Below are 24,379 nucleotides of genomic sequence, written 5' to 3'. Positions count from 1 at the left end.
AATCCGGATTGTTTAGGAGGTCACGTGCAGGGAACTTGCAGCAGGGAAGCAAGTAGGAGAAACAGCGAGCTGTTATTCGTCCATAGGGAGTACGTGCGGCACAGAACCGTTATTAGTCCATAGGAAGTACGTGCGGCATAGAACCGACATAGGAAGTACGTGCGGCATAGGACTGAGAACCGAGTCGGTTATATGCTCAACACCGTTCCATTCGAGTTATTTAGATCCAGAAGGTTCATTTGAGTTAACAAGTTGAGCTCGACCGAACTATCGGCTCAATTCGATTCGATTTATTTGGATCCAAAAGGCTCGTTTGAGTTAACGACCCGAACTCGATTGAACCATGGTTCGGTTCGAAAGCTCGCGAGTCGGCTCGTTAATGGGAGTAAGAGTCAGGACTGGGAGCGGGAGAGCGAGAGGGAGGGGGGAGGGAAATTCTTCCTCCCCTCATCCCCTTCGAGCCCCTCCCGTACGCCCCTCAGTTTGATTTTTTCCTTCGATTTCTTCCTCCTCTCGTTTGCCTGCACCTCTATTTCCGTCGCCTCCGTCGATGGGTCCTCGCCGACCCCACTACCCTCCACGTCGTCTTGGTAGAAAACCAGATAATTAAGTTAAAGGGAGAAATAATTTCCCCCTCCTGCACGCAAAAATGATTTCGCACATGAGAAATCATAAGCAAGTGAAAAAAAAAAAACTCTTTCTTAAACTTCGGTTATCCCTTCCTCATGACTCTTGCAAAAATTGAAAAGACATTTTAGTAGAAATACGTTTCTATGGACTATTAGTGGTTTTTTCAAGAAATGTTGAAAATACGTTTATAGGGACTATTAGTGCTTCATTTTTTTAAAAACGGTTTTTTAATTGGAAAATCTTATTAAAAAAATCATATAATTTTCTAAATAAGATTTTCTTGCCAACAAAACCATATAAAAAGTTTTTGGATAAGTATTTGACAATTGATGTTGTAATACTTTTAGCATGAGGCAATTTTCATAACAATTTTGTGTTTAACATTTTATTTGATTAAAAATTTATCAAAAAGTATAGTAATATATTAGATTGATTATTAATTTTTATTTATTTCCCTATAAGAGGCAATAAGATGTCCATTTAACTTTCCTAAGAAAATTTTAAAATATTTCTTGTAATTTTCTAGTAAGTCACAAATATTAATAGAATTTTATTTAAAAGTTTTTTTGGAAATATGTATCCTAGGAAAAATATTAGAATATAAATTTTCAATCAGGGGCACTAAGGAGGCCATAGTAAATTTATGGCCAGATTAAAAAATTACAAAATAAGTTAGACAACATTTGGGGTAAAAAAGATCAATATTGATGTGTTCTAATCCATTATCGAGATTCAATACCGAACCTCCCCTATCGTTTTTTTTTAAATATATGCATAATTTTATATATAATTTATTTGACATATATTTTATGTAAAGTATTAAATGTAGGTTAAGCTCGAACTCGATTAAAATTATTAGGCTCGAGGCTAGGGTCGGCTCAAGCTCGAGTTCGAAATATTTAAATCAAGCTTGATTCGAACATAGGAAGGTTCAAGCTCAGCTCGAGTTCGAAATATTTAAATCAAGCTTGACTCGAACATAGGAAAGTTTGAGCTCAGCTCGATTCGATGCCACCCTTATGCTAAATTAAGTGCAATAGTTTAAAGAGAGTTTTTCCTTAAAGTGCAATTCAAATCTGCCAACTTGTGCTAAATTAGACTTAACATTCACCCTTTCTAGACACATGGAGATCTCAATGGTAAATAGTATAGATGGATGCAAATGATTTTCATAAAGCACATAGGTCTATAGGTAGATTGACAAGTCTTAGAACAATTAAACCAAGTTAAAATTGTAAACCATTTTGTTGTGCTTAGAGCATGAGACCCTTTTTTGTGTCTCAATCAATCTCATTCTTTGAGTATGAGGTTAGATTAGCTAATCTTTTACAACTCAAAAATAAATTGTGAAAGTCAAACCATATGTTTGGATTATATAAAATTTGATATGGTTTAAAACGAGTAATTAGAGTTAATGACTTAGTAACTTCTTAAAAAAAAGTTGATTTTCAGGATTCCATAGATAACAATCTTTAGTAAAAGAAAGAAGGAAGATCCTCACTCCACTTGAGCAGAACATGTATGGGGGGGGGGGGACCCATGCATGTTCAAGAGAGGTTCCAATTTTCTTGAGGCATGATGCCTTTTTTTTAAAATTAAATAGTAATATTGATAAATAAAAAGATAGACTTCCCTTAATTTCTTGGGGCATTATTGATTATTCTTTACTTTTTTATTCTAAAATTGGTTCTATGAAATATAACTTTGTTTATATTTTTTGTATTTTTTGAATTTTTACATAAGCTAAATAAATGGTGGAATATACTATAGGACCAAGTAGCAAGCGAGGTGGGTTGGGGATACAACTTATGAGGATGAGACAAGGACAAGGTTGGTTTTTCAATCTTATGATTGGTTTTTTCTAATTCAGGTTTCCCTAAGGTGCCTTACACTCATTGGAGGTCACCTGTGGCTCGACTCAACTCGAATACCTAACTTACCCTTTTTTGGAAATTAAAATAACAATGTTAAGAAATAAAAATAATAAATTCCTTTAATTTAAATATTCTTAACTTTTGTGTTGCTAATTTGGTTTTATGAAACATGGGTCCAAGCCCAACTCAAATCCCTGACTCATCATTCTTTCTGTTCCCCTGAGGCATGAATTGATGTGAATACCTGATTTACCCTTTTAAAAAAATTAAAATAGTAATTTTATGAAAAAAAGATAGAATTCCCTTAATTTCCTTGGCCATTCTTGATTATTCTTTACTTTTATGTTATAAAATCAGTTATACTAAATATACCTTTTTTATATTTTTGTATTTTAAATTTTTTTTACAAAGCTAAATGAATGGTAGAACACGCAATAGGCTGAAGCAGGGAGGAGTTGGGAATATGACTTACAAACTAGGAGAAATTCTAGGATTTGAAAGATTAAATCAATTAAAAATAAATCTAATATAGTAGGATCTTATCTTATAAAAGAGGGGGTATGTTCCCCGTTTATGCCCTCATGTCACACAACCACTTATTTCTTGGAGGTGACACCAATTTCCATTTTGTACTGGGAACACTTTCTATTTTTCTTTATTATTTTATTTATTTTTATTTTATTATTGAATTTATGAAAAAAAGAAATACTTCACTAATTTGTTGTAATTTGAGTACAATGACCCTCTATTTATAATAGAGGAAACAACTAAAATTCAATTAAGATTAAACTACCCTTATCCCAGTTACACTCAAAGTTAAATAGTAAAAGATAAATCCTATAACAATTGAACAACTAAACATAAATAAAAAACCAACATAATCGAAACAACTTTAACTGAGACTCTTTTGTGAAACTTCCTCTTGCGAGACTCTTGTAAGACTCCACCATATTAATTTTGACTTTGTGAGAGTCATGTAAGACTCTTCTATATTTGTTTTTCATCACTCCCCCTCAAGATGGAGTTTATAACTTCAGCTTGCAATGAAAATAATTTTTGGTCTTCAATCTTTGTTTTCAATCTTCATTGCCTTTTTTTTTCATAGATGTTAAATCTTCATCATATGTTTTTCCTCTTTCTTGAATATTTTTTGTCACATAAAAATTACCACAACATGTGAAACAAAATACCTATTTTTTGTACTTTTTCTACTTCTCTCCCTGAAGTTATGGATAATAAGGACATAGAAACCCAACTTGGACAAAACATAGTGCGAGAAAAGAAAATCACTCCAAGCCATATGACAAAGCTCAATACACTAATCAAAATGGTCATGGTCTAAAACAAACTCGCTCAATTTTAAAGGCGAAAAAATGGCCCAACTTTAGGGCTTAACAAAAAGAGTACTCACTTTTTAAGGGTAGCTCAAACACAAATTACCTCTTTGGTAAAGAATAAAAGACTTGACTCAAGTTGGATGTTGGGCAAACTCCTATGGACTCAAGTTGGATGTTGGGCAGACTCAAGAAGTCCTCTCATAGTGATGCATTGCACAGACCTTTGACTTTTGCGTTTCTTAAAGGATATGCATCTGAAATGCTAAATACCAACACAAGATCAATTAAGTTTTATTATCATCAAGATCAAGAAAGAAGTCAACGCTCGATCAACATCATATTCATTGAGTTAGGAATGATTGATGATTTTAAAAATAAGTGTTCAACTCCTCACGTAATGATGAATTTAGTCCATGGTCTAAGCCATATGGGCCTTGTTAATGTTTCCTAAATTGTCTTGTTTTCTCTCTCTGATCGTTACAAGAAAACACCTCAACCTAGTATGTAATTTCAAATTACTTTCTCATATCTTGGATTGGGGACAGGGTCACCACTCAAGATGGTCAAGTGATCATTAGTACCTAAAATTGTTTGAGTCTCACAATTCTCATAATTAAAGTCAAGTTTAGCCTATTGGGGTGGACTAAGCTTGACCATGACATCCACATTAATGGCATGAATCACTATGAGAGGACTTCTTTGCAAACTTTGCCATAGTCATTTTAGGGGTGCTTCTAATATTCCTTTTTCTAATTCCATATATCTTCAAATTAGGTTTTTCTTGTTGGATGGACTTCATTAAAGACATTTTCTCTAAGACATCGGACAACTCGATGGTTTTTCTCTCAAAAAATAATACTTAGGACTTTAAGAGCTCATTTCCCTTTTGGAACTCTAATGTATTTGCATAGACATTTTTATATTCTTCTCTAAACCATTCATGGGGATATAGCTCTTCAGTACATTTGGCAGTGAGATTGTCATTTCCCCCATATAGATCTTCTAATTCAAGGAACATACATATTTCAAGGAAATTATTTCCTTTTCCAACTTAGTGAGCTAAACCCTTAGTTTTTGTTCTCATAGGCTTTCCTTTTAAGTATAAACCTTGACTCATTCAATAAGAATAGTAATTCTCCTAAGTTACGTTCCTCATCACTCTCACCCATACTCTCATCATCTCCATCTAACACTACAAAGAAAATGACTTTCACCAACGAAAAGTAAAAAAAACTTTACAAAAGTTCTACCAATGAAAATTTTGTTTGGGGAGGTCCGTTTCCCGTTTATGTGGTAGTCTTTTTCCAAGCAAATTCTCATTTAACTGGTATAGTTTGAAAATTATGCCAGTGAATTTCCAAATTTGCTAGCAGAAAATTTGAATCTAATCAATGAATTGTGAATTTTGTTGGCAAAGAATGTGAATCCATGCCAGCGAATTGTGAATCTCACTGGCCGATAATTGAAAACTCTTTCAACTAATTTAAAAATTCACTGGGAGATGAGGTATTTTCTTCATTTCCAAATTTGTTGGTAGAATATCCAATCTAATGAATCAGTACAATTGTTTTTTTGCCAATGAATTTAAAATTCATTAGAAGAGGAGGTACTTTCTTCTTACGAATTTAGAAATTGGTCGGAAGGTTTTCAAAATTTTATATAATAATTATTATTTATATTATCTATTTCCATGTTAATATGAAAATAATCAATAATGTTGACATAATATGTTACGATCCCAGATCTGACACAACGATTCATAAGGAGGAAGAAGAAAAAGACTAAAATCAAATCGAAGGGAAGCATGAAAACCCTAGGTTCTTTGAGGAGAACGTGACAGCAGTTAGCCAATACACCCAAGAGACCGATCTGTTAGGTGCGGAAAGCTACCGCCTACAAGAGTGGACGGAACCACCTCAGAACTGACACAACGATTCGTAAGGAGGAAGAAGAGAAAGACTAAAAGCAAACCGAAGGGAAGCATGAAAACCCTAGGTTGTTTGAGGAGAACGTGACAACGGCTAGCCAATACACCCAATAGACCGATCTGTTAGGTGTGGAAAGCTACCGCCTACAAGAGTGGATGGAACCACTCTGACACCCACCCTGCCCATTCTTAACCGCCTCTCACGGGATTCAAACGCGGGATGTGGCGTGCCCAGCTCTGATACCATGACAGCGGCTAGCCAATACAACCCAACAGACCGATCTGTTAGGTGCGGAAAACTACCGCCTACAAGAGTGGACAGAACCACTCTAACAGAACGCACACCCCTGATCTCGTTGAGGAGAACTCAAAATTCTTGTTTACGCTAAATCAATACTTGCCTTTTCTTATTACTTTTACCCCTTAAATAGGGTTCACCCTTACAAGGTTCAAGATAAAATATTACAGAAATGCCGCTATGGCCTATTAATTCTTTAACTGAAATAAAATAAAGTAAAGTAAAGAAAAATAATTAATTAGACTCTAAGTACTTAGCAATGTTATTGCGTGCATAACATTACACCCCCCTTGTGAGAAAGAGTTTGTCCTCAAGCTCGAAGGTAGGGTCGGCTTGCCGAACGTCTCCACCTGTTCCCAAGTAGCATCCGCGGTATCTGTGTCAACACTTTGGATGACAAAACTGAAGCATTCCACCCGAGAAGCAAAATTTTTTTTTTACTCTACCAGCATCACTTGCTGTAGCACACCCCAACATGGTTAAGCAACCAAACAACAAGTGGAACTATCACCAGCTCCATTATGTGAACTTCAACTTCTACATTAACAACCCTTGTGTGATTTGCCCCAATGGCTACCTCATGGGCAAAATATAGCATGTCCCATGTAACCTCAGTAATTGGATTGAGGTGATTCCTAATTACTGTTGGTTGCCCAAGTTCATCCAGTGGTCCCTCACTTGTCGGTGCATACATTGCTGCTATGGTTCCACAAAAATTCCAACACAAGGCAAAAATCAAGTTTTTCTTCCTGTCCCTTTGAGAAAATATTGAGCAAGCACTAGTAAGGTTTCCCAATTGGCAGTAACCAGCAAAGAGAGCATTCGATGCTGGTAGAACTTGCTCGTCTCTGTTATAAAAAATAGAATGAGCATCATTGATTGTTGTATATTTCGCATACCTGGCAACCATTGTCACTTTTAAATTGCTACTCATAGGAATATGGTTTGTATGAACCAAGTCAAGAATCCACATACCACTATCGGAGTCCTTCAACTGGGCAGAAGTGGAGAGGACTGAAAGAACAACAACACCCTCTACATTAACACCTGTAGACTTCATATTTTTGAAGAACCCAAAAGCCTCGTCAGTTGGCATATCCTGGGATTGACCTGCTCGACTGAGAACAACCACCTAGCAGGCCTCATTTTTCAGTATTTGGAAGCAGTCCTGGTTCAACTAATTGCCCCACATTCTTTACTAAAATACCATGAGCGCAAGCACTTAACATATTCAGGTAAGTGATCTCATCTAGTCCAAAGGTATGAGTTTTCAGTTTACCAAACATTTCTAGTGAAGCTCTGCATAACACATGTGTTGCAAAACCAGTGGCTTCCTTTATGGATCCATTATTATCCAAACCCAGAACTGAGGCTATAAAAGAAAAAAAAATTATGGAGCATCTGCTCAATTACAGCCAAAGAGTTATCTCGCAATTCACATTTTGCATATAAATTCAGAAAGGTAGTGCATAAATTATCAGTCAATTCCAACCTGTTCAGTGTTATATAGAATTGAACCCATTTGTCAGTTTCAAGAGGTCCAAGAATGGCACCTGCAGCAAGAACCCAAATTAAATTTATTGTTGTCCCAGTGTGGCAAGAATCAGCAACATCCTGCACAAGACTCTATGTATTGCCCACTTTAATAGATAATTTTGCTTCATAAGTCCTGCATTTGAGCTTTGCACCCCTTGCCACTGCCGCTTCTAAACTCAGAATTGTCACAGTCTCATCATTTTGCATACACAATGTATAAACAATATCCTCTAGGAAGCCCTGGTCGCCTCTAGAGTTCAAAATTTTCTCTGCACCTTCCATCTCAATTTGCAGCACTGTTTTCTGCATTGCCACTGTTTTCTTCACTGCCATAGCAGTACTATTTTCTTGGTTGTCTGGCACTTGAGCAATCTGAAAGTCCATTATGTGGACTCGATCTTCATCCTTCAAAGCTTCAGCAATGGCACCATTGGCTAACATATACCCAAATTTGAAGTATGGGCAAACTTCTTAAAGTATGTGCATGTAAGAGAGAAGTTCGGAACTTGCAGGCTCCTTGCATTTTAGTGCTTGGTAAATCAAATTTCTTGAGTAGGACCACCTTGCAACAAGACCTTCAAGCATATAGGCACCAAGCCGCTGAAGGGGCTCCCCTGAAACCGAAACCATCGGTCTGAATTCAGCCATCAACCATATCATTATCAGAGACAACTTTTCCACAAGCAATAAGCACCTCTCTTAGATCTCCTCTAATTACCTCCAGCAATTGTTTCCACTTGTTGGGTACCATTGTGTTAGGACCAAGAGAGGTGCTCTCAAAGTTGTCAACTATGTTAGAATCAGGACCCAACATGACAGTTTCTAATTCTCTTAGTTTGTGCTGCAAACCATGTACATCCTCAATAACACAAGACCCACTAACAGGCAGGGGTGGCATTGAGCCGAGCCTGCTTATGTTCGAGCTGAGCTTGATTTAAATATTTTGAGCTGAGCTTCGAGTCGAGCCTCGTCTCGAGCCTAAAATTGTTATCGAGTTCGAGCCCAACGAGTTCGAGCCAAGCTCGAGCCTCAACATACATTCAAAACTTTTCAAAAAATATATATCAAATAAAATGTATATAAAACTATCCATACATTTTATATAAAATTGGGCATAACTTATATATATAATACGTGTATAAGATTGGGCATAACCTCTACTTAAAATTGAGCCTAATCTATATATATAATACTTGTATAAAACTCGGCATGACCTCTACTTAAAATTGGGCATAATCAATATACATAATACCTGCATAAAAACTCCATAAACACTCCATAAAATTATCTATACATTCCATAAACACTCCATTAAATTGTTTATACACTCCATAAAATAGTCCAAACACTCCATACACTGCATAACGTTATAAATAAACTCCATACAATAATCAAACACAACAAAATTAAATGAAATATCACTATCAATTTACAATCACCCAAATAAAAACTATAAATCCTTTAAATAAGATCCTATTACTATTACAAACTTGCTAGAAAATTACAAGAAATATTTTAAATTTTTATTAGGAAAGTTAAATGGACCTCTTATTGCCTTTTATAAGGAAATAAATAAAAATTAATAATTAATCTAATAGATTATTATACTTATCGATAAATTTTTAATCACATAACATGTCAAACACAAAATTGCTATGAAAATTGCCTCATGCTCAAAGTATTATATCATCAACTGTCAAATACTTATTCAAAAATTTTTTATATGGTTTTCTAGCCCATCTTGGCAAGAAAATCTTACTTAGAAAATTATATGATTTTTTAAAAAGAATTTATAATTAGAAAAATATTTTGAAAAATCATGAGACACTAATGGTCCCTATATTTCTACTAAAAATGTCTTTTCAACATTTATTGAAAAAACCACTAATACTCTCTAGAAACGTGTTTCTACTAAAATATCTTTTCAATTTCTTTAAGAGCCATGAGGAAGGGACAAAGAGTTTTTTTTTCTTGTTTATGATCTTGCGCGTAGGGGTGGCTTTGAATAAATTATATATAAAATTATGCATACATTTAAAAAAAATATAATGATAGGGGAGGTTCAGGATTGAATTTCAATAATGGATTAAAATGCACCAATATTAATATTTTTTACTCCAATTGTTGTCTAGCTTATTTTGTAATTTTTGAATCTGGCCATAATTTATTATGGCTTTCTTAGTGCCCTTAGATGAAAACTTATATTCTAGGAATAACTAAAAATATTTTTCCTATGATACATATTCCCAAAAAACACCTTTAAATAAAATCTTATTACTATTAGTGACTGATTAGAAAATTACAAGAAATATTTTAAAATTTTCTTAGGAAAGTTAAATGGACCTTTTATTACCTCTTCTAGGGAAATAAATAAAAATTAATAATCAATCTAATATATTATTATACTTATTGATAAATTTTTAATTAAATAAAATATGAAACACAAAATTGCAATGAAAATTGCATCATGCTAAAAGTATTACAGCATCAACTGTTAAATACTTATTCAAAATTTTTCTATACAATTTTCTACCCCATCTTGGTAAGAAAATCTTACTTAGAAAATTATATGATTTTTTATAAATAATTTCAATTAGAAAAATGTTTAAAAAAACACGAGACACTAATAGTTTATAAAAACTTATTTCTATAAAATTTATTTTTAATTTTTTCCAGAGGAAAAAGTTTTTTTTTTTACTTTATGATCTCGCACGTGCGAGATCATCTTCGAGCGAGGGAGGGGGAGATTATTTATACCCTAATTTCTCCCCCGAACTTAGGTTATGGTTTTTTGCTGAGACGACGTGGAGGGAAGGGGGTTACGGCACCGGGGAGGACCTATCGTCGGGGATGACGGCGGCAACGGAAGTGGCGACAACAAAAACAGAGGCGACAGCGAGGAGAGGAAGAAATCAAACGGACGATCACAGAGGCGACCGGGGAGCAGCTGCGACGGCGGTAGAGACAGCCGGTGAACAGTTGAGACGGCCGTAAAGGCTGCGACAATAGCCGACGGGAGGGGTCGGCGGTGACGAGGGGAGGAAAAAAATTTCCCCCCCTCGCTCGATCCTGCTCCCGCTCCCCCGCTCGCTCGCGATCCCGATACCGATCAGACTCACTTCAAGCCGACTCGCTAGCCAATGAACCAAACCTGGCTTCGATCGAGCTCGGCTCGTTAAGGTAAATGAGCCAATTTCAGTGCTCGAGCTCGGCTCGTTAAGGTAAACGAGCCGATTTCAGTGCTCGAGCTCGGCTCGGGCTCGATAGATAAGTTCGGCTTGGTACCGGTTCGGTTCAAAGCCACCCCTACTAACAGGTGAACCGTGATTAATGTCTGGTGAGTGATGTTGGTCTGATGGATATGACTGGGACTCTTGTTGTGATGTCGGGCTTTCCCTGGTTGAGAAACTGAGAGATGAAAAAGAGTTATACACATTATAGCTACCAGTTGCAGAGGATCAGTCTACGGTGCAGTATTGCCCTAGAGAAGTGTGGATTGCAAAGCTACGTCCATTGGCTAGTTCAAGGTCCTCACATTGCCAACATGTTGTACTAACATACCATGAGCGTAAGTACAAGCTGAAATAATATTAACCAAAGCGACAACATCTGGGAAGGTAGAAGATGATCTCAAGCGGTGAAACCATGACAGAACATATCCATCCATATCACATTCTGCATACATATCCACCATGGTCACATTCCTTAACTGTGAACATGCAGAAAGAAGACCAATTATAGTTACAAAATTGGGAATCATAGTTTGCCACTTCTTTATTGTAATAAGCTCCATAGCCTCGCTAGGATGACCTCTTTGTGCATAGGTCAAAATTAGTGTTGTCCATGAGACTAGATCAACGACAGGAAGTTCATTATATACCCAATGAGCATCAGTAATGTTCCCACATTGCACATACATATCCAACAAAGAAATTCCTAGTAATGAATTCAAGGAAACTCCATTCTTAATAATATAACCATGAACCCATTTCCCTTTCTGCACTGCAATAGCAACAGCAAGTTGACAATTCGTCAGACTATTCAATTTGACTGTCTCCCCATTATTTCTCACGTTGGCTACCCTCTCATTTCTAGAACTCAGACCTGGTTGAAGAATTTCCATGAACAGTGGTCGAAGCATACACGGGACCCAAAAAATTAAGCACAACATTTTCAAATTGACAATGAATAGACGCACTGGTGCTGTTCTCATCAACAGAAAAATAAATCACCCATATAAATTTTTCTACCATTCCCAGAATCCCCCAAAAATTCCCATCTCGCATTTTAGACACACAAGTCAGAACTCCGTCAAAATACGAGATGGGAATTTTTGGGGGATTCTGGGAATGGTAGAAAAATTTCTATGGGTGGTTTATTTTTCTGTTGTTGAGAAAAGCACCAGTGCATCTATTCATTGTCAATTTGAAAACGTTGTGCTTAGTTTTTTGGGTCCTATGTAAGCCGCTCGGCCATTGTTTGTGGCAATTCTTCAACCAGGTGTGAGTTCTAGAAATGAGAGGTCTCATGGATTTTTTTCGTCTCCTGTTTTGGGAGACGTTTTGCTTCCCGTGAGAAGGGGTTTGTTGATACCGAACCCAAATCAGGCCTTACAAACGAGGGTCGTGCTGAATACCCCTCCGATTTTGGAATTTTTGGGTCCTTGATGTCTAATTTCTATGCTCGTGATATTGAATTTTCCTGGCCCGTCTTTGGACTTCCCTGCTCGGAGATTTTGAAATTTTCTGGCCCGTCTTTGGACTTCCCTGCTCGGAGATTTTGAAATTTTCGGGCCCGTGGCCCTTCTTCCCATCCGAGACAGAGTCTGCTTGAGCGATTTTAGGTCCTACGACCTTCTTTTCTGTGGCAGCGAGATGCCTCTCACTTGTAAACATTTTAATGGAAAATTCACGCCATGCTGCTTCCAATGCTAAAAACCTTGCGCGTATTTTTTCCAATATCTCGCGTATGGCAAACCATTTTTCTTAGGATGAAGAATCTCTCATTGTGTTCCCGGTTTGATACCAATTGTTATGATCCGGATTTGACACAGCGATTCATAGTGAGGACGAAGAGAAAGACGAAAATGAAGCCCAAGGGAAGCTTGAATACCCTAGGTTCTGTTAGGAGAATGCACACCACTGAGCTCGTTGAGGAGAACTCAAAACCCTTGTTTACTCTAAATCAATACCTGCCTTTTCTCATTCCTCTTACCCCTTCAAATAGGGTTCACCCTTACAAGGTCCAAGATAAAATATTACGAAAATACCCCTGTGGCCTAGTAATTCTTTAATTGAAATAAAATAAAGTAAAGTAAAGAAAAATAATTAATTAAACTCTAAGTACTTAGCAATGTTATTGCGTGCATAACATAATATAAAATTAGTCATAATCAAATTAATTAAAAATATATACTACAAAATAATGAAAATGTTTATATAACCAAATACAAATATTTAAATATTTATAAAATATAAAAGTATATATTTAAAAAATAAATTTGTATAAAATGTAAAGAATGTATAAATTATCCAAAAATGTATAAAATTTAAATAATAATAAAAAGTACAAACGCTTCAAGGGAGGGTCTAGGGGAGGATCCGAAGAAGATAGGCTCTGAGTCTGCATCTGTTGAAAGATTGATGCATCCTATCCTGAAGAGACTCCTGAATAAACCTCATCTTGTCCTTGTACTCAATTTGTAAAGACTTCAACCACTCTTCAGTAGTATAGTGAGACTTCTGATTCTCACGGTATACATCCCTAAGTTTCTCTTGAGTTAAACTCAAAGTCACTAGAGTCTCACGTAGCTCCTCCTAGAGATGCAAGTGAGAAGGAGAGAATCAAGGAATCTTGGGTAAAGGTGACTGAGCTAAACCCATGCCCTTAATGTACCCAGACCTAAGTCCACATACAGTTGGACAATGGCACACAAATCGACTGATTGACTAGCTTCTTGTGCCTTTCACACCATCCTCCACATCTCTTCTTGTTAACAATAAAAAAATAAAGTTACAATATTGCATTTTGTATTTAATAAAGCATAAAAATTATAAAAAAACTTCAAGGTATTATACTTACATATTGCACTTCAAACCCTCCAGTCCAACTGTATTATGACTGATGGGTGATCTTGAATTGTTCAATCCCAAAAGAATTTTTACCCTACATATTTGAAAACACAAATGGATATTTTTTAGTTAATAAAAAAATAAAAAATAATTCTATTTAAATAGAAACCATCTCCCCTCATATGCCTATAAAAGATTTAATCTTGTGGTATGCCAGATATTTTGTTTTCTAACATGTCTAACATTCACATTGGAATGTCTTTGCAATAACGGATTAAACATTAAAAATTACTGCAACTTCTAAACAAAAACCTTACAAATCATATACCTTAAATCTGGGTCCTTGAAATAGGGTCAAAAGAGCGACAAAGTGACCCCATGGACCCCAAAACCAGGCATGCATGGTAGTCTAATGCTACTGAAATGCAATATCCCATATGGAATTTACGATGGCTCCTGCCGCCTTATCACTCTATATAACGACATCAAACTTATCCTTGACAAAAAGAATAACTTGACCCAATTTTTTATCAATGTAGGTGTTGGAAGATGGGCCAAATCCACACGACCAAGGAAAATCTACATATTTAAAGAGTGTTAGAAGATGGGCCCAAACCCATAAGATATGGGTCCACATAAGATGGGCTCAAGCCCACACGACTAAGGAAGGCCCAAGCCCATAAGATATGGGACACAATGATCATGTGAGGTGGCATAAGAAGTCTTACACAATAAGAAGTCTAACAAAGCTACAATTATTATTGAAGCAAGTCTCACAAAAGAGTTTCAATTTAAAAGTATTTTAGTCATGTTAATCTTCTAATTATTTTGGGTTATTTAATTATGTTGGGACTTATATTTAAATGTTAGAGTTTGGGTGTAATTGGGACAAAGGTAGTTTTATTGTAATTGGACTCTACTACCTTCCTCTATTATAAATAGAGGTTCATGTACTCTGATTATAATAAGTCAATGAAGTATTTTTCTTTTCCATAAATTCAACATGGTATTAGAACAGGTAATGTGAGTTGACGTGGTCAACCCATAGAGCTAATGAGATTCTCTTTGTTGATCTATCATCTTTAGAAGTTAGGGTTCGTAGTTATTTTTTGGGTCCCTACACCCGTTAGGTTTTTATGTTTTTCACCTCTATAATGAATGTTTCATATTTCAAATTTTATATTTACGAAAAGATATTCGAGTATAATTTCCAAGAAAAAAATAATTTTCCAATCGGAGTTATCTACAAAGAGAAATCGATATTTTAATCAGCGAATGTCAGATTGCAAAAGAGGTTCGAGTAATAGCAGAAATCTTCATCTTCCGAGGTATTGTTTGCTATCAAGAAAGAAACTTTATATGGAGAATTATATATAAAAATAAATATCTTTAAGTATATTTCCTTACCTATTCAAATAATTTTTTATCTGAGTTATCTACAAATAAAAATTGATATTTAAAGCAACAAAGGTCAGATTGCAAAAGATGTTTGAGCAGCAGCAGAAAGCTTCAATTTCCAAGGTATTTTATGCTACCAAGAAAGAGACTTTATATGGAGAATTATATATAAAAGGAAAGATATATAAGTCTATCTTCTTACCTATTCAACAAATTTTAGTATGATTTTTTTATAAGGAAATATTGATCTTGGAAGAGTCTATGGGCATTCTAAAAAAAAAAGGAGAAACAATGCTTAGTTTGGCCAGATGAAAGAGACCAAAATCTATTAGATTATTTATCTTATGATAATTATATTTTATGAAGAGAAGTTATACTTGGATGAAAGGTATTTAAATCTTGTTTCAGAAGGAGAAAATTTTATATCAATCTGATCTATGTTTAAAGATATATTCGCATTGGAAGAATCAAAGGTTATGCTGGTATCCTATTACATTAAAAAATCCGAATTTAAGCCGATTGTTTTGCATCACTATTTCCATTGCTATATCAGAACAATATCTCACTTCTCCCTAGTTTATGGGTTTATTACTACATCTACATTATTTTGGCTTATTATTTTTAACCGAGGTCTTCTCCAAGAATGAGGGCCCACGGATCAGCTGAGACCAGTGTTCATGAACTGGTCTTCTCAGAGACGAAGCACCACACCGCACAGTTTACGGATCCTCTCACATGGAGACCTCTAAGCTCCGTTGGTGGTGGACGGAACCACCAAGACCTCCGAGGACTGATGGCACAGTTCTGACAAAGAGCCTCGCGCTCTCTTGCTTCTCGACTAGGACGACGGTGTGGAGAAAGGAGGTGAACTGTTTGAGGACGGGAATGATAAATCTGCCTTCCCTCTTCTTCTCTTTCTTATTTATACTTAGGTTTACCAAATATTACATATCAACCCATGAGCCCAACACAATCCTATCCAACCCATTAAGCTATGTACATAATACAACATACAACAAGCATAAGTGACACCTAATATACATTCCAAAATATCGTAACATCCCCCTAGAAATTGATGTTGGTGAGTCAACCAGCAACAATTTGCCAACCAGAAAATTATGCCACGGATGAGACAAAGCTTTGGTGAAGATATCAGCCACTTGAAGATTCGAAGAAACATACGGAAGAGATATTACTTGGCGCTCCAAAGTGTCGCGGATAGAGTGACAGTCCACTTCTATGTGCTTGGTGCGCTCATGGAAAATAAGGTTGGCCGCAATCTGAATCGCACTTGTATTATCTGCATGAAGTGGTGTAGCGGAGGTCTGAGGAAATTGGAGCTCAGTAAGAAGGCCATGAAGCCAGATAATTTCAGAATAGGCAGTAGACATGGTGCGATACTCAGCCTCGAGGGATGACTTGGACAACCAATCCTGTTTCTTACATTTCCAAGAAATCAGCGCATCCCCTAAAAACATACACCAGCCCATAGTAGATCAAAGGGTATCTGGGCATCCGACCCAATTTGCATCATTGTAGGCAACCAGTCGTAGTGCAGAGCCTGTAGGAAGGAATAACCCACAAGTAGGAGAACCGCGTAGATAGAGGATGATGCACCGAACCACCGCAAGATGAAGGTGCCGAGGTGATGACATAAACTGATTGACTTGATGCACGTCATAGGAGATGTCCGAGCGAGTAGTAGTCAAGTATATGAGAATCCAAACCAGTCGTTGATAGATAGTAGGATCCTCAAGAAGAGTCCCTTTATCTTTCCTGTATTTGACATTGACCTCCATAGGAGTAGCAACTGAAGAAGTGTCCTCCAATCCACCTAGAGAAATAAGATCTTGAGTATACTTATGTTGGTTTAAGAAAATACCATTGGGACGGTGATGTGCCTCCAACCCTAAGAAGTACGTGAGGTGTCCAAGGTTCTTCATATGAAAGGTGGCATGCAACACTTACTGAAGCTTGGTAATAAGGCCCGAGTCAGTGCCAGTAGTGATGATGTCATCCACATAAACCAAGAGAAGGACCATGCCGATGGTAGACTTATGATAAAATAGAGATGAATCATACTGACTATGTGTAAACTTGTGAAGAATAAGTGTGTTGCAAAACTTCTCAAACCAAGCCCGAGGAGCTTACTTCAGCCCATACAACGGACGATGTAGCTTGCTAACATGATCATGAGATGAAGTAGTCACACCCGAGGAGAGCTTCATGTTGACATCTTCTTGTAGGTCACCATGTAGAAAGGCATTCTTCACATCCATCTACTGCAGTGACCAGGACTTGGAGGGTGCAATGGCAAATATAGTGCAGACGGTAGTCATCTTGGCAACTGGAGCAAATGTTTCCTCATAATCATCCCATATTCCTGTTTATTTCCTAGGGCCACAAGGCGGGCTTTGTACCGATCCAGTGATCCATTTGAATGTAGCTTTACAGAAAATACCCACTTACTCCCATGAGGCCGAATGGCAGGTGGGTAAGTCACAATGTCCAAAGTGTGATTCTCCTCTAGTGCTTGCAGTTCTGTTTGCATTGCCCGTTGCCAACACTCATGTGCCATAGCCTGTTTGTAGCAAGAGGGAATGGAAATGGAGGATAAGGTAGCCACAAGTGATACAGGGGAGGGAAAACCATACCTATCAAGTGGGCAAGAGTGACTAGTAGATCTGTGGAGGGTGATGGGGGCTTGAGCAGAGAGACGAGCAGGAACAAGCATCAGGTCAGAATCGAAAGAGGGCAGTGAGGAGTGGGGCACGACTCATGAAAGTTCGACAGACTAGACAGAGATGCAGATGACAGTGTAACTTGAGATGGAAAGAAATATTGGTTTTCATAGAAGACCACATTCTGAGAAACACGGACTCGACGCACTTGGGGATCATAGTAAACATACCCTTTTTGAGAAATGGCGTATCCAGGAAATGCACACATAACTGATTGGGCAATGAGTTTATGCCATTCATGATTAGGGAGATGCACAAAAAAAACACAATCGAACGTCCAAAGATCAATGTATGATGGAGAATAACCAAATAACTTCACGAATGGAGATACATGATGTAAGGTAGGCGAGGGCAGGTGGTTGATTAAATAACTAAGGTAGAGAGTGCCTCACACCAAAAACAGGGAGGAACGGGTGATTCAAGAAAAAGGGTGCGGACCATATCAAGAAGGTGACGATTTTTTCGCTCAACAACCCCATTTTGTTGGGGGTGTGGAGGGACAAGAATGTTGAGAGATAATGCCTTTGCTTCGAAGAAAATCCTGGAATTCAGTAGACATGTACCCGCCTCCAGTGTCAAAGAGCAATACTTTAATACGAGCAGAGAATTGTGTTTCAAGAAGTGCAAGAAACTTATTAAAGGCGATAGAAACTTCAAACTTAGCTCGTAAGAAGTAGATGACTTAAATCATCAATAAATGTAACGAAGTACTTATATTATGCATGGAAGATAATAGAAGCAATTCCTTAGACATCACTATGAATAATATCAAAACAGTGGGAGGCATGTGAGGCATGATGAGGAAATGGTAAAACTTCACTTTTGCCAAGTTTGCATGACGAAAAGTAAAAAACCGTATCAAGTGTGGTGCATTTTTTACTACCTAATAAACTAGATTTAAGCAATATATAAAGATTATCAGAGTTTGGGTGGCCTAGACGTCTATGCCACATGGTAGGGCCAGATCCAACAACATTACACGCAAAAGAAAGTACAGGAGTACGTGGAATGATGGTGGAGAGAAAGACTTTAAGAGGAAATAGCCTTCCAACTTTAGGCCCATTCGCGATCACCTTCCCCGACGCTTGATCCTGTATAACACAACCAAAGTGAGAGAACTGAACATTACAATTTTTATCAGGAGACACGGGGACATCAGATACGGAGGGGGAGAAATTACCAACAACACTGATAGGCAGAGAGCTACCATCAGCAGTGTTGATGTGCTAGTTTTTATCATATTTTCTAATGTTAGATAGAGACCCAACATAGTTGGTCATATGGTTAGAAGCACCATAATCAAAATACCATGGCTGAGGAGAATTTTTCTGCTTACTTGAGAGACCAAAAGTAGAAAAAGTAAATATGATCATCTGTTGTACCATTTCAGGGGTGAGTGAGGATGAACTGGCAGGTGGTGGAGGAATAGGAACGGTAGTAGCTGGCAAGGCAGGTAGCAATGTTGTAGAACTAGAAGTACTAGTGGAGGTATGATAAGTTATATTCTTTTTCTTTTCAGAGCGAGTAGGGCAAGCTGCAATGAGATGGCCCAACTTCTTGTAGTAGTTACAGGATTTAGTGGGGTGCAGTGGAAGCACTGAATAGAACTCATGTCCCAACCCTTATTTTTTCCTTGTGCTGCATAAGCCCCATGAGTAGATTTATCAACCTGGACGTGATGTTCCATACCCGCCCGAGTAGCAATGCTCTCCTCCTCCCTAAGGAGTTCACTCAAACATGCATCCAGAGACAACATTAGATGACGATTCATTAGATGTGACCGAACAATCTCAAATTCTGGACGAAACTTCATCAATAACTTATCCCTCTTACTGGTTTCGTGTACTACTTGCACTGTCGAGAGAGCAACAACTGGGACGCTCTCATAAACAATATCAGTATAGTCAGTCCACAGATTTTGAAACCCCGAGAAATATTCTTTAATGGAATGGCCTCCTTGCGTGAAATTTTCCATTTCATATTCGACTTGAAATTGCCGCACCATGCTGTTTTGATGATAAACCTTGTGGAGGTAATCCCACATTTTCGCGACCATTTTGTAGGGCCTTAAATTAAGGACAAGATGAGGCTCGATGCATCCAAGTATCCAGGTCATGACTCTAGCATCTGTGGAGGGCCACTTTGACAATGCTTCAGCCTAGCGAGGCGCCGGATCACTCCCAACAATGTGAAGCCATAGATCTTTGCCCATGACAAATAGGCGGAACTGAAATATCCAGGTACTATAGTTCTTACCCGTGAAATGAATAAGGGAGAAATCTAACCAACCCATTGACAAGATGCCTATTGAAACTTCTAGATTTGCCCCTAAGACTGCCAAAAAGTCCAAGCTGCCACCAAAATTTCGGAAATTCCACTTATGTCCCCACAATATCAGAAATTCTAGTTCTGTCCCCACAATATCATAAATTCCAGTTATGTCCCCACAATCTCAGAAATTCCAATTCTATCCCCACAATCTCAGAAATTCCAAAAGTCACCTTAGGCAAATAAATCATTCCATAATTTAAGATTTTTTTTCCATAACTTACGTAAAAAAAATTTCACGACCTTTCACCTCCCCGGAGAGGGCGTTTCTCTAAGCTCCGTCGGTGTTTTCTGACCACTCCTCTGAGCTCAAAAGGAAGTTTTCGATCTCGCTTGAGCTTCGACCGACCTCTGAGTCATCAACAGTAGCTCATCAGATAGGAAGTCTTCGGACAACAGCTCGTCGGCAAGGATGCGTCCGATGGAGATGGCTTACCTCAAAACGCTCCCATCAAGCTCTGATACCATGTTAATCATGGTCTTTTCCAAAAATTAGGGCCGACGAATCAGCCGAGACTAGTGTTCACGAACTGGTCTTCTCGGGGATGAAGCACCACACTGCACAACTTACGACTCCTCTCGCACAGAGACCTATAAGCTCTGTTGGTGGTGGACGGAACACCAAGACCTCCAGGGACTGATGGCACAATCCCGATAGAGAGCCTAACGCTCTCTTGCTTATCGGCTAGGACGACGGTGAGGAGAAAGGAGGTGAGCCGTTTGAGGACAGGAATGCAAAATCTGCCTTCCCTCTTCTTCTCTTTCTTATCTATACTTAGGTTTACCAAATATTACATATCAGTCCATGGGCCCACCACAATCCCACCCAACCCATTAAGCTATGTACATAATACAACATACAATAAGCATAAGTGATACCTAATATACATTCAAAAATATCGTAATAATTGTTGCATCTATGATTTTTGGTTCAAGCTGGGATCACCGCCATTACCTCCCTGCTTGAGGGAGAGAAGTAGAAGAAATACAAGAAAGAGGTATTTTATTCAAGATGTTGTGGATAAAGTTTATGTGACAAAAATATTCAAGAGAGGGGGAGCACAAATGAAGCTTGTGCATCTAAGAAGAAAATATCTTTTACAAAGTTTATTATTTGGTTTGTGTTATATGTGTTGGAAGATGGTCGTGTTATATTCAGTTGCAAGAAGAAATGACTTCATACCATTATTTATTCGTCCCTGTAAAAAATATAAAAAATATCAATGGTTGGGATTTCATGACGGAGGAACTTAATACCCCGTCAAAAATATCAATGGTTGGATTCCATGACGGAGGAACTTAATACCCCATCAAAAATATCAATGGTTGGATTCCATGATGGAGGAACTTAATACCCCGTCAAAAGTATAAAAAATATCAATGGTTGGGATTCCATGATGGAGGAACTTAATACCCCGTCAAAAATATAAAAAATATTAACGGTTGGGATTCCATAACGGAGGAACTGAATACCCCGTAAAAAATATCAACAATTGGGATTCCATGACGGCGGAATTTAATACCCCGTAAAAAATATCAACGGTTGGGATTCCATGACGGAAGAACTTTATATTCCATAAAAAATATCAAAAATATCAACGGTTTGGATTCCATGATGGAGGAACTTAATAACACGTAAAAAATATCAAAAATATCAATGGTTGGGATTCAATGACGGAGGAACTTAAAAAAATATTAACAATTGGGACACCATGACAAATGAACTTGATACCTCGTAAAAAATATCTACCAGTGAGAGTCAGTGCCCGGATTGGGACACCATGATGGATGAGCTTATTATTACATCTATGTTATACCCCCCTGAATTGGCCAGCTGGGCTTCATGGAAGAGAGCACTAGCGTGAGGGGGAGTGGTTGAAGATATGGAGAACTGCCATTTTACACAAAAATATTTTATACATCATTTACAACAAGCTGAGAGTTCATGATGTTCTCTCACCCCTAGTTTGAGGGGGAGTGTTGGAAGATGGGCCCAAACCCACACGACCAAAGAAGATCGACATACCTAAAAATGTTGGAAGATGGGCCCAAGCCCATAAGATATGAGACCCACCATGATGATGTGAGGTGGCATAAGAAGTCTTATAGAGCCACAATTATTATGGAAGCAGGTCTCACAGAAGAGTTTCAGTTTAAAGGTGTTTTAATCATGTTAATATTCTATTTATTTTGGGTTATTTAATTATGCTAGGACTTACAGTGTTAGAGTTTGGGTGTAATTAGGACAAAGGTAGTTTTATTGTAATTGGACTCTACTACCTTCCTCTATTATAAATAGAGGTTCATGTACTCTGATTATAATAAGTCAATGTAGTATTTCTCTTTTCCATAAATTCAACAATAGGCAAGTGCAAATATATATATAGTTGAAAATATGTAATATTCACCTTGATATACATGTATCCACCTGATAAATCATCAGTGCATTTGCGAAGGATATGACCTACCAAGTGAGTGAAGAGGGTACTATAAATCCCCGATGTCCACCTCTATGAATCCCTAAAATCCTTAAGGATCTTTCTACAAATCTTTCTCACGACATCATCCACTTTGCAGCCCTCCAATAGGCTACATCCTTGCCTAATCGAGGATGTGGATAGAGATGCGGTTGGTCATGATGTGGCAGTGGATGGATATGATGTGGGGGATGTTATGTAGGTGGAGAAGATGTGAAGGCATCTGTATACACAAAAAATAAATAAACAAACTACACAAATATAGTAATTTAAGATAAATAGGAAATAGATTCCGAGTAAACTGTAACACCTTGGGTATCTGGGACTCAATAGACCTCTCCAAGTGATTCATCGTTATGCATCTCTGAACTTGTCATAATCAAACAACCATCCACGAATGGTTTAGGACGGGGACTAGTGGCCTAGGTGGGCGAGGAGGCATAAGTTCCCAATTGCGCACTTTGAGTGAGTTGTGCTGCCTCAATGCTCCCATAGTATTCTAACTCTATTTTGTTATGAATTTCCTAAATTGATTTGCCTAATATAACTGAATTGATTACTTCATTGCTCAAGGCACTAGGCAATAGTCCCATAGCCATGGTATTACCGTTCATTTTGACAATATCTTTCTCATCCCATTCACTTACAGTTTTGGAAATTAGTCTATTATACACTCTTTGTGATGAGAGATGGGGTCTATTACATATGGATTTATCCATGTCTATACTCTCATACTACATGAAAAATTTCACTATATTCTCAATATTGAAATTATGTCTCATCAAATACCAGAATACCCATCCATAAATGTGATACCCTCCACTACTGTCATATATAGTGGAGGGGAGGGGAACCCCCCATGGGAGTATTGGTCACACTAGCCTCCCCTAGGTAGTCAGCAATAATGGTTGGATGGTGAAGTGACTCAATGAAGAGTCCCTCAAAATCAGTTTCTAGCTAAAAATAGGTCTCCTATAAAGGACACTATCAGGCCAATTCTTTTAACTTTGAACTACTCATTTAGAAAAAAAGAGAAAATAACAGTATACATAATAGATTAGATTAACCTTAATTTGACTAATATGTTCCCTTCCTAACCAATTTCCACCTTGTTACACATTTTCCCCACCAACCCTTTTAACTAACAAACACTATCTTAACTTTTAATTAGGCTTTCAACACTTCAGAGTCATTGAAAATGTGGCTAGAGCCCTTGGCACACTACCCTTGTCTTCCTTTCTTTCCAAGAGAAAGAATTTTCCCAGAACTAGTTACTTCTGTGACTGCAAAGTCCATTCATCCAATCTAATTAAACTAATAAATGATTAAGTTCACTCGCCTAGACATTCTACTAGAACCTTCTAAACAGAAGTGAGATCATAACCGTCCAAATGGCGAGAATCCTAACAACATGGACGGAGGTGATGAAGATCAAAGGCTCTGGGATTACGTCGAGCCGTTCCGAATGAAGATGGAAGAGGACATCGATAAGTCCACAGACTTCAATGTAGAAGATATTGACTGGAAGAGCTGTATTATTAGCAACAACAACAGCATCAGCCACCAACCGTAACAAAAGCAGTTCAATGATATGATTAGAGCTGAATTTTTTTTTTTTTTCATTCTTTAATGGCAACGCTCTCTGCACTCCTACCCACTGTGATGAAATGAAAAAGGAAGGAATCGCGGAGGAAATAAGGAGAAGAGACAGAGAGTGAAACCAGGTGAGTTACGATTCAACTCCAAAACTTAAATGCCTCTT

General features: G+C 37.6%; 1 protein-coding gene across 1 annotated transcript; it reads right to left on the bottom strand.

Annotated features, from left to right (window-relative positions):
* Positions 1-11,119: 11,119 nt before the first annotated feature.
* Positions 11,120-11,725, bottom strand: LOC137940733 (pentatricopeptide repeat-containing protein At2g03380, mitochondrial-like). The gene has a single exon (XM_068785868.1). The coding sequence runs from the start codon at positions 11,723-11,725 to the stop codon at positions 11,120-11,122; it is 606 nt and encodes a 201-aa protein (XP_068641969.1).
* Between the last annotated feature and the right edge of the window lie 12,654 nt (positions 11,726-24,379).

Source organism: Aristolochia californica, unplaced genomic scaffold (genome assembly GCF_029961685.1).
Source record: "Aristolochia californica isolate CCGP_79_NKW_82.1479 unplaced genomic scaffold, dmAriCali1.0.hap1 SCAF_9, whole genome shotgun sequence".
Taxonomy (NCBI): Eukaryota; Viridiplantae; Streptophyta; class Magnoliopsida; order Piperales; family Aristolochiaceae; genus Aristolochia; species Aristolochia californica.
The sequence above is the reverse complement of the archived record's forward strand: the minus strand, read 5'-3'. Positions and strand labels throughout refer to the sequence as shown.

What these genes read in the sequence shown, in the direction of transcription:
- LOC137940733 (XM_068785868.1), bottom strand. Translation starts at nt 11,725, where the DNA reads ATGGAAATTCTTCAACCAGGTCTGAGTTCTAGAAATGAGAGGGTAGCC.